The sequence below is a fragment of the Melanerpes formicivorus genome, unplaced genomic scaffold (genome assembly GCF_026170545.1).
Source record: "Melanerpes formicivorus ecotype bairdi unplaced genomic scaffold, bMelFor1.0.p_v2 SCAF_2585, whole genome shotgun sequence".
NCBI lineage: Eukaryota > Metazoa > Chordata > Aves > Piciformes > Picidae > Melanerpes > Melanerpes formicivorus.
This window is the reverse complement of record NW_027144936.1, coordinates 10,894-20,034: the sequence shown is the minus strand read 5'-3', so window position 1 is coordinate 20,034 and position 9,141 is coordinate 10,894. Positions and strand designations below refer to the sequence as shown.

General features: G+C 59.9%; 1 protein-coding gene across 1 annotated transcript; it reads left to right on the top strand.

Moving 5' to 3' along the window:
* The first annotated feature begins 6,134 nt into the window (after positions 1 to 6,134).
* LOC137461577 (CDGSH iron-sulfur domain-containing protein 3, mitochondrial-like) lies at positions 6,135 to 8,850 on the top strand. The gene is given in 3 exon segments (XM_068171268.1): positions 6,135 to 6,462; positions 8,142 to 8,252; positions 8,254 to 8,850. Coding segments are annotated over 3 exon segments (450 nt in total). The 5' UTR covers positions 6,135 to 6,192; the 3' UTR covers positions 8,323 to 8,850.
* The last annotated feature ends 291 nt before the right edge of the window (positions 8,851 to 9,141 follow it).

Genomic DNA, 9,141 nt, shown 5'->3' with positions numbered 1-9,141 from the left:
CAACCTGCCTCAGCAGGGGACGTGGCCACATCTGCTCTGCCAGCTGCTGCCAGCTGCTGCCCGCTTGGGGAGGTCCTTCTCACCTGCCAAGCACACTCCTGCTCCTGCTGCTGCCTCCTGCTGCTGCCTCCTGCCTTCCAGGATTCCCAAAGGCTGAGATCCCAGCTTGCCAAAAAAGGGGGCTTGGAGCCAGCAGCCCCCCACCCCCAGCTCTGGGTAGCCAGCTCCCAGAAGGTGCAGCTGAACCTGGAGGTTGCTTCCCAGCCCAGAGCTGGGGAGGTAGAAACTGTGTGAGGGGAGGATGGGAAGGAGGGGGTGGGGGGTGGGGATGAAGAGAGAGTCCCAAACCCATTCCCTGGGGGCTTTTCTTGCCCACCACCACAGACCCCCTCCAGGCTGCCAAAGCCTTCCACGTTCTTCCACTGCTCTTGAGCACTTCAGCAACCTGGGACAGCTTCCAGGTCCCCTGAGCTAAGACCTTGGAGCCTTCATTTCCCCCTACCCCCTCCCTCCTTTTAATTCTGGGGGGGGGTCCACCTTCTGACCTTAACTTTGTCCTGCAGCCTGGAAACCTTCCCCAAGGAATCAGCATCCTGAGCTGGGATGGGTTGAAGGACAGGTTGGGGGCAGCTCTTGGCAGGGGAGGAGGAAGGGGAACATCGATGTCAAACTTAACACCCTGGACCCCTACTCACCCCCCCCGGGACCCTTCCTCACCCCCCCACCCCCGGGACCCCTCCTCACCTCTTACTTCCACCCAGAGCTCTGGGAGGGGCAGGTGTGGGAAGCCTCCAGCTGAAGAGGCGAGCCCCTGAGGTGTCTCCAAGTTTAGACAGCAGCAGCAAAGCAGAGCCAGCCCTGGCTGGGCTGTGTCTCAGCACAGTCCCACTGCCCCCCACCCACCCCCACGCCCCCCTACCCCCCCGGGCTGGGTTTCTTTTGCACTATTCACATCTGTCAGCAGCGGGGGCTGGGCTGAGAGCACCGGAAAAAGGCTTTTCCCCACCTGCTGCAGACCTCTCCTTTGGGTTCGCTTGGGTATTTGCTTCTCTTTTTTCAGCTGGTTCTGGCTCTGGCTTGGGATTTCGTTTTGGGTTCCCCTCTGGTGGTTTGGCTTTGTTTAGGTTTCTTTGGATTTGGATTCTTTTTCCCACACACACACCCCCCCCCCTTGAATAGTTGGATTTTAGTTGGATTTTGATTTTTCCTTTGTTGCTTTGGTTTTATTTAGACTTTGGTTGTTGTTTTTTTTTTGTCTTTATTGGTTTGGGTTTATTTGGATCTTTTTTCCTTTCCTTTTTTCCTTTCCTTTTTTCCTTCCTTTTTTCCTCCCTTTTTTCCTTCCTTTTTTTTCTTCCTTCCTTCCCTTTTTTCCTTCCCTTTTTTCCTTCCCTTTTTTCCTTCCCTTTTTTCCTTCCCTTTTTTCCTTCCCTTTTTTCCTTCGTTTTTTCCTTCCCTTTCTTCCTTCCCTTTCTTCCTTCCTTTCTTCCTTCCTTTTTTCCTCCCTTTTTTTCTTCCTTCCTTCCCTTTCTTCCTTCCCTTTCTTCCTTCCCTTTCTTCCTTCCCTTTCTTCCTTCCCTTTCTTCCTTCCTTTCTTCCTTCCTTTCTTCCTTCCTTTTTTCCTTCCTTTCTTCCTTCCTTTCTTCCTTCCTTTTTTCCTTCCCTTTTTTCCTTCCCTTTTTTCCTTCCCTTTTTCCCTCCCCTTTTTCCTCCCCTTTTTCCTCCCCTTTTTTCCTCCCCTTTTTTCCTCCCCTTTTTTCCTCCCCGTTTTTCCTCCCCGTTTTTCCTCCTTTTCCCCTTCCTTTTCCCCTTCCTTTTTTTCCCTGCCCTTTTTTCCCTGCTCACCTTTTTCCCCTTCTATTTTCCCCCTTCCTTTTTTCCCCCTTCCTTTTTTTTCCCCCCTCCCTTATTTTTCCCCTTCCCTTTTTTTCCCCTCCCTTTTTTCCCCCTTCCTTTGATTTGTTTAATTTGGTTTTATTTGAAGATTTTGGTTTCTTTGGATTTTTTTTTTCCCTTTGGTTTGGTTTCATTTTTTTTATTATTATTTTTCTTTTCTTTTTTTTTCCTTATTTGGATTTTTTCAATTTGGTTTTATTTGGATTTTATTTCCCTTTGTTAGTTTGGGTTCATTTAGCTATTCCTCCCCCCCCCCCCCCCTTTGTCTGTTGTTGGTTTGGTCTTGTTGTTGCTGTTGTTGGAACCACAGGGGTTGGAGAAGGCTAAGGAACAACCAAACCAAACCAGGAGGGCTGAGGAAAAAAGAGAGAGGGAAGAGAGGGAGGAAAAAAAGAGAGAGGGAAGAGAGGGAGGGAAAAAAGCAACCCCCCCAAAACCCCTTTCTGCTCTCAGCCTCCAGTTCTGTGCCCTGGGCACATTTCTGCTGCCTGCTCAGAGATAGTTTGGGGATTATTGTTTTTTTTCTGGGGGGGGGTGGTCCAGGGAGCTGCTGAAAGCAAAGCTAAAAGCTGGGAGGAGGTTAAGAAGCCCTTGGGAAAGGGGAGATGGCAGCTGGGGGATGGGGGGGGGGGGGGGGGGGGGGGGGTAGGGGTGGTGGAAATGCACTTCAGAAGGTGCAGCTGAACCTGGAGGTTGCTTCCCAGCCCAGAGCTGGGGAGATGGAAGCTGTGTGAAGGGGAAGAGAGAGTCCCAAACCCAGGGGGAGGGGAGGGAGGGAGGAAAAACAACTAAACGAACCTCTCCCTCCCTTTATCTCTGCAGCACAGCCCAGACCGTGGCTCTCTTGGCACATTCCCTTGGCCCACATCTGGGTCACCCAGCTGGGCCTGGCTGAGCTCTGAGGAGCTTCCAGTTGAGCACAGTTTGACTCCCAGTTCAGGCTTCTTCCCCACCCCCACCCCCAGTCCCCTCCCCACATTGCTCTGGCACAGTGGTGTGCTTGCACTTTTTGTTTTGTACTCCTCCCTTGCCCCCCCAGATTTGTGTTGCCTCCTCTGTTGCTGACCACCAACAGAACCTCCAACCCTCCCCAGGGACCTGGTGCTGTGCTCAGAGCTGGCCAAATGCTTCTGAAGGTTAACCACATTTCACAGGCTGGGACTGGAAACTTGGCCAGGAGCAGGAAGGGCTGGGAAGGTGAGAAGGCTGCTTAGCATTCATCCCTCCCTCCCTCCTGCCTTGCTTCCCTCCCTCCTGCCCTGCTTCCCTCCCTCCTGCCCTGCTTCCCTCCCTCCTTGCTTCCCTCCTTCCTTGCTTCCCTCCTTCCCTTCTTGCTTTTCTCCTTCCCTTCTTGCTTCTCTCCTTCCCTTCTTGCTTCCCTCCTTCCCTTCTTGCTTCCCTCCTTCCCTTCTTGCTTCCCTCCTTCCCTTCTTGCTTCTCTCCTTCCCTTCTTGCTTCCCTCCTTCCCTTCTTGCTTCCCTCCTTCCCTTCTTGCTTCCCTCCTTCCCTTCTTGCTTCTCTCCTTCCCTTCTTGCTTCCCTTCTTCCCTCCCATGGCCAACCCAAGCCCCCTCAGCTCAGGGCTGTGTTCCCCACAGTGATTTCAGTGAGAGCTGAGCTTCATGGTGAGCTTCCAGCTGCTGCAGGGAGATGTTGGGGAAGAGCCTGGGATTCAGAGGCTGGCTGCAGGGAATGGGTTTGGTGAGGCAGGGAGGGCTGAGCTACTCCTCCTGCTCCATGCTGACCAAGCCACTGAGGTCTGTTGGTGGCCACAGTGTGAGTCCCAAACCCCTCTGGAGCCAGGGAAGGATGAGGCTTGGGAGGAAGGAGCAGAAAAGCAGGACCTAGAAGTGGTGGTGCCCAGTGATAGGACAAGGGTGGGAGAGAGTGGGGCAAGAGATAAGATGCTGAGAGGCCTTGGAGCAGCTCTGTGAGGGAGCAAAGGCTGAGAGGCTGGAGCAGAGCAGCCCCAGAGGGGAGCTGAGCAACGCTCAGCAAGAGCTAACGGCTGGGAGGGGGCAAGAGTCTGGGGCCAGACTCTGCTCAGTGGTGCCCAGGGGGCAGCACAAGAGCACAAAGTGGAGCCAGGAGGCTCTGCCTCTGAGCAGTGAGCGAGAAAGTTGTTTGGTATGAGGCTGCTGGAGGCCTGGAGCAGGCTCCCAGAGAGGTTGTGCAGAGCTTCCAACCCCCCCTGGGCACTGTGCTGCTGCTGGGCAAGCTTGCTGGGGGGGCAGGGTAGGGTTTGGACTGGGGGAGCTCCGGCAGTTCCCTTCCCACCTCTTCCCATCCCATCAAAAAGCACTTAACCCCATTCCCCTGACCCCCTTGCTGGGGGGTGGGGGGGGGGGGTGTCCACCTTTGGGGGAGGGTGTGGGGTGTCCCTCCACCTGCACCCAGGAAGCCCAAAGGGTCTCTCTCTGGGCAGCTCGAGTGAGAGAGGAGCTGGAGGTGACCCTGCAACCTATCTGTGAAACGAAAGGAACAGAGGGGAAGGGGAGAGAGGGGGGAGTGGGGGTGGGGGGTGGGGGGCAAAAAAAAAAGAGAAGAGACCTAAAAAGCTAAAGATTTTGTGTTTCAGTTGCACTTGGGGTACTTTTCTTGACCCAGTTTTTGAGGCTGTTGTCTCCTTTTGGTTCGTTGCATGTCGTCTTTGGGTTCCTTTTGTCGTCGTCGTCGTCGTCGTCCTGGGGGTTGCTTTGAGGAGGGGGTTTTGGGGGGGGGGGGAGGGGGGGGGAGCTGGGGGTGTGGGGGGGCTGTGTGTTTCTTTTTTTAATCAAATCAAAGAGAGAAATGTGTATATTTTTGGCAATTTTAGGTAATGTAGCTGAGATCTATTTTTTTCACTGCTGCTTGGGACTGTTCTTTATGACAATAAAGGATTATTGATTGGTAGCCAAAGGCTTCCTGCATCCAGCTGGGGAGGTTGTGGGAGGGAGGGGAGGGAGGGAGGGGAGCTGCTGCCCAGGGTGGGGGGGGGGGCTCCTACCCCTGCCAGGGGGATGGCAGCGCTGGGGGAGAGCTCCTGGAGCAGCGTGGGGAAGGTAAAAGTGGGCTTGGGTTGGGCTTGAAACAGCTCCAGGGCTTGGAGATTGAGCTCCACACGGCTCCAAGGTTTGGGCAGCGAGCTCCAGGACAGCTCCAGGGCTTGGACAGTGAGCTCCACACAGCTCTGAGCTCCAGATGGCTCCAGGGCTTGGACAGTGAGCTCCAGGGCTTGGACAGTGAGCTCCACGCAGCTCCAGGGCTTGGACAGTGAGCTCCACATGGCTCCAGGGCTTGGACATTGGGCTTCAAACATCCCCAGGGCTTGGACATTGAGCTCCACACAGCTCCAGGGCTTGGACAGCGAGCTCCACACACAGCTCCAGGGCTTGGACAGTGAGCTCCATGGCTTAGGACAGTGAGCTCCACAGGGCTCCAGGGCTTGGACAGTGAGCTCCATGGCTTGGACAGTGAGCTCCACAGGGCTCCAGGGCTTGGACAGTGAGCTCCACACGGCTCCAGGGCTTGGACATTGGGCTTCAAACATCCCCAGGGCTTGGACATTGAGCTCCACACAGCTCCAGGGCTTGGACAGTGAGCCACACACAGCTCCACACGGCTCCGGGGCTTGGACATGGAGCTCCACAGCTTGGACAGTGAGCTCCATGGCTTGGACAGTGAGCTCCACGCAGCTCCAGGGCTTGGACAGTGAGCTCCACACGGCTCCAGGGCTTGGACATTGGGCTTCAAACATCCCCAGGGCTTGGACATTGAGCTCCAGACAGCTCCAGAGCTTGGACATGGAGCTCCACGTGGCTCCAGGGCTTGGACAGTGAGCTCCACGGCTTGGAGAGTGAGCTCCACACGGCTCCAGGGCTTGGACATTGGGCTTCAAACATCCCCAGGGCTTGGACATTGAGCTCCACACAGCTCCAGGGCTTGGCCGTGGAGCTTCAAACACTTCTCCAGGGTGATGCAACAGAATGAAAGGAACCAGCCTCAAGTCGTAGCAGGGGAGGTTTAGGTAGGAGAGGAGGAACAGTTTCTGCCCCCAGGGATCGGCACAGGCTGCCCAGGGAGGGTGATGGAGTCCCCATCCGCGTACCGGCACCGGGGACCGCGGGGGGTGGGGGGGGCGAAGGGTGCAAGGAGCCGGGGGGAGGAAGCAGTGCTGCGAGGATCGGTGCAAAGCAGCGGGGGGGGGAACGTTTCTGCATCCAGCAGCCGAGCTCCCGCCGAGCCCGCCCTGCCCCGGCTCTTCCGGTGGGACCGGAGGAGGAGCAGCTCCCGGGCAAGGTGACTCCGGTGCCGGACCATGGCGTGGCTGAGACCGGCCGCGCTTGGGACACTGATGCGAACCGCCACGGGCGCGGGGCGGCTGGAAGAGGCTGGGAGGCTTTGCGGTCACCGGTACCGCCATACTCCCCCGGAGCTCTGGGACATTCCGTCGCTTCTCTCCGCCCTCCCGGTCCGCCGGTACTCGGTCCCCCCGCAGCCGGTGATCGCCGCCAAGGAGCCGTTCGCGGTGGAGCTGAAAGCAGGGAAGAAATACGCCTGGTGCAGCTGCGGGCACAGCGAGAAACAGGTCCGGGTCCCTGTGCCCCCCCTGCGCATCGTGCGGTGTGCCCCCCGGGCACAGCCACAAACAGCTCCGGTCCCTGTGCCCCCCGGGTACAGCGAGAAACAGCTCCGGTCCCTGTGCCCCCCTCCGCATCGTGCGATCTGCCCCCGGGCACAGCCACAAACAGCTCCGGTCCCTGTGCCCCCCCTCCGCATCGTGCGGTGTGCCCCCGGACACAGCCACAAACAGCTCCGGTCCCTGTGCCCCCCCTACGCATCGTGCGGTGTGCCCCCCGGGTACAGCCACAACCAGCTCCGGTCCCTGTGCCCCCCGGGTACAGCCACAAACAGCTCCGCTCCCTGTGCCCCCCCCTCCGCATCGTGCGGTGTGCCCCCCGGGTACAGCCACGAACAGCTCCGGTCCCTGTGCCCCCCTCCGCATCGTGCGGTGTGCCCCCGGGCACAGCCACAAACAGGTCCGGTCCCTGTGCCTCCCCTCCGCATCGTGCGGTGTGCCCCCGGGCACAGCCACAAACAGGTCCGGTCCCTGTGCCCCCCCTCCGCATCGTGCGGTGTGCCCCCCGGGTACAGCCACAAACAGCTCCGGTCCCTGTGCCCCCACTCCGCATCGTGCGATCTGCCCCCGGACACAGCCACAAACAGGTCCGGTCCCTGTGCCCCCCCCTCCGCATCGTGCGATGTGCCCCCCGGGCACAGCCACAAACACCTCCGGTCCCTGTGCCCCCCCTCCGCATCGTGCGGTCTGCCCCCCGGGTACAGCCACAAACACCTCCGGTCCCTGTGCCCCCCCCTCCGCATCGTGCGGTCTGCCCCCCGGGTACAGCCACAAACACCTCCGGTCCCTGTGCCCCCGGGTACAGCCACAAACAGCTCCGGTCCCTGTGCCCCCCCTCCACATCGTGCGGTGTGCCCCCGGGACACAGCCACAAACAGCTCCGGTCCCTGTGCCCCCCTCCGCATCGTGCGGTGTGCCCCCCGGGTACAGCGAGAAACAGCTCCGGTCCCTGTGCCCCCCCTCCACATCGAGCGATCTGCCCCCCGGACACAGCCACAAACAGCTCCGGTCCCCCTGCCCCTCCGGTGCCTGTGCCCCAGCTGCGATGCTCAGGGATGCAGGCGGGGCCAGACCATCCCCACGGGGACCATCCGTCGCGGTGACCCCCACGTAGGTCCCACGGATCCCTTCTCCATCACTCCTTGGGTCCCAGGGATCATAGCCACCACCCCCAGCAACCCCAAATCGCCACCTGTACCCCTCAGTACCCCCCAGTTTTACCTCCCAGCACCCCAAAATCCTCACCTTTACCCCCAGATCCCTGCCTTTACACCCCAGCAGCCCCAGATTCCCCCCTTTACACCTTCAGCCTCTCCAGATCCCCTCCTTTACCCCCTAGCACCCTCAACCTCCCCCCTTTTAACCTCAGCCTCCCCAGATCCCCTCCTTTACCCCCTAGCACCCTCAACCTCCCCCCTTTTAACCTCAGCCTCCCCAGATCCCCACCTTTACCCTCCAGCACCCCCAACCTCCCTCCTTCACCCCCCAGCAGTGCCCAAATCCCCACTTCTATGCCCCAGCAGCCCCCAGTCTCTGGCTTTACCCCCCAGCACCCCCAGACTCCCCTCCTTTACCCCCCCAGGACCCCCCAGATCCCCACCCTTACCTCCTCCTCCTTTCCTTCGCAGCCCTTCTGCGACGGTGCCCACAAGAAGGCAGCCCCGGGGGCCTCCCCCCTGCGCTTCACGGCCGAGGAGGACGGCACCGCCTGGCTCTGCGGCTGCAAACGCACGCGGACCCCCCCCCTACTGCGACGGCACCCACAAGGAGGAGGCCGTGCAGGCTGCCCAGCCCCCCACAAAGCCCTGAGTCGGCTGCACCCCGCAGGGCTCGGGCTCACAGAGCGACCCCACCCCCGCCCCGGGAGCTGGGGGCTGCAGGGATGCTGAGGCGGGGGAGGGGCTGCTCAGCTCCCACCCCCACGATTAAGGTTAATGGCTGAGCCCCCCTGGGCGGGGGGCTGCCAGCAGCTGCAGGGAATCAGCTTCAGCCCCACCCCTGGGGCGGCAATTTTGCTTCCTGCCCCCACGGGGGACCCTGTTTTGGGGAGGGGGAACAAAGGCTCCCGTGGAAGAGCAAGGAGTGGAAGGTGGAATCGCCCCGGGTGGTGTCCAGAGAGCCCTGGAGGGGGCTGGGTTGGAAGAGACCTCCAGGATCCTCCAGTGCCAACCCCCCCCCGCCATGCCCAGGGACCCCTCCCACCAGCCCAGGCTGCTCCAAGGCCTCATCCAGCCTGGTCCTGAACACCTCCAGGGAGGGGGCAGCCGCAGCCTCCCCTGGGCAGCCTGTGCCAGGCTCTCCCCAGCCTCACTGCCAAGAATCTCTTCCTCAGCTCCACTCTCAGTCTCCTTTGCTCCACTTCCAAACCACTGATCCTCATCCTGTCCCTCCCAGCCCCTGGCCAAAGTCCCTCCCCAGCTCTCCTGGAGCCCTTCAGGTCCTGGCAGCCTTCTCTGACGTCCCCCTGGAGCCTTCTCCAGCCTGAGCAGCCCCAGCTCCCCCAGGGGAGCTTCTCCAGCCCCTGATCACCTCCGTGGCCTCCTCTGGACCCTCTCCAGCAGCTCCAGGTCCTTGTTCTGGGGGCTGCAGAGCTGCAGGTGGGGGTCTCAGGTGTGGGGAGGGAGGCAG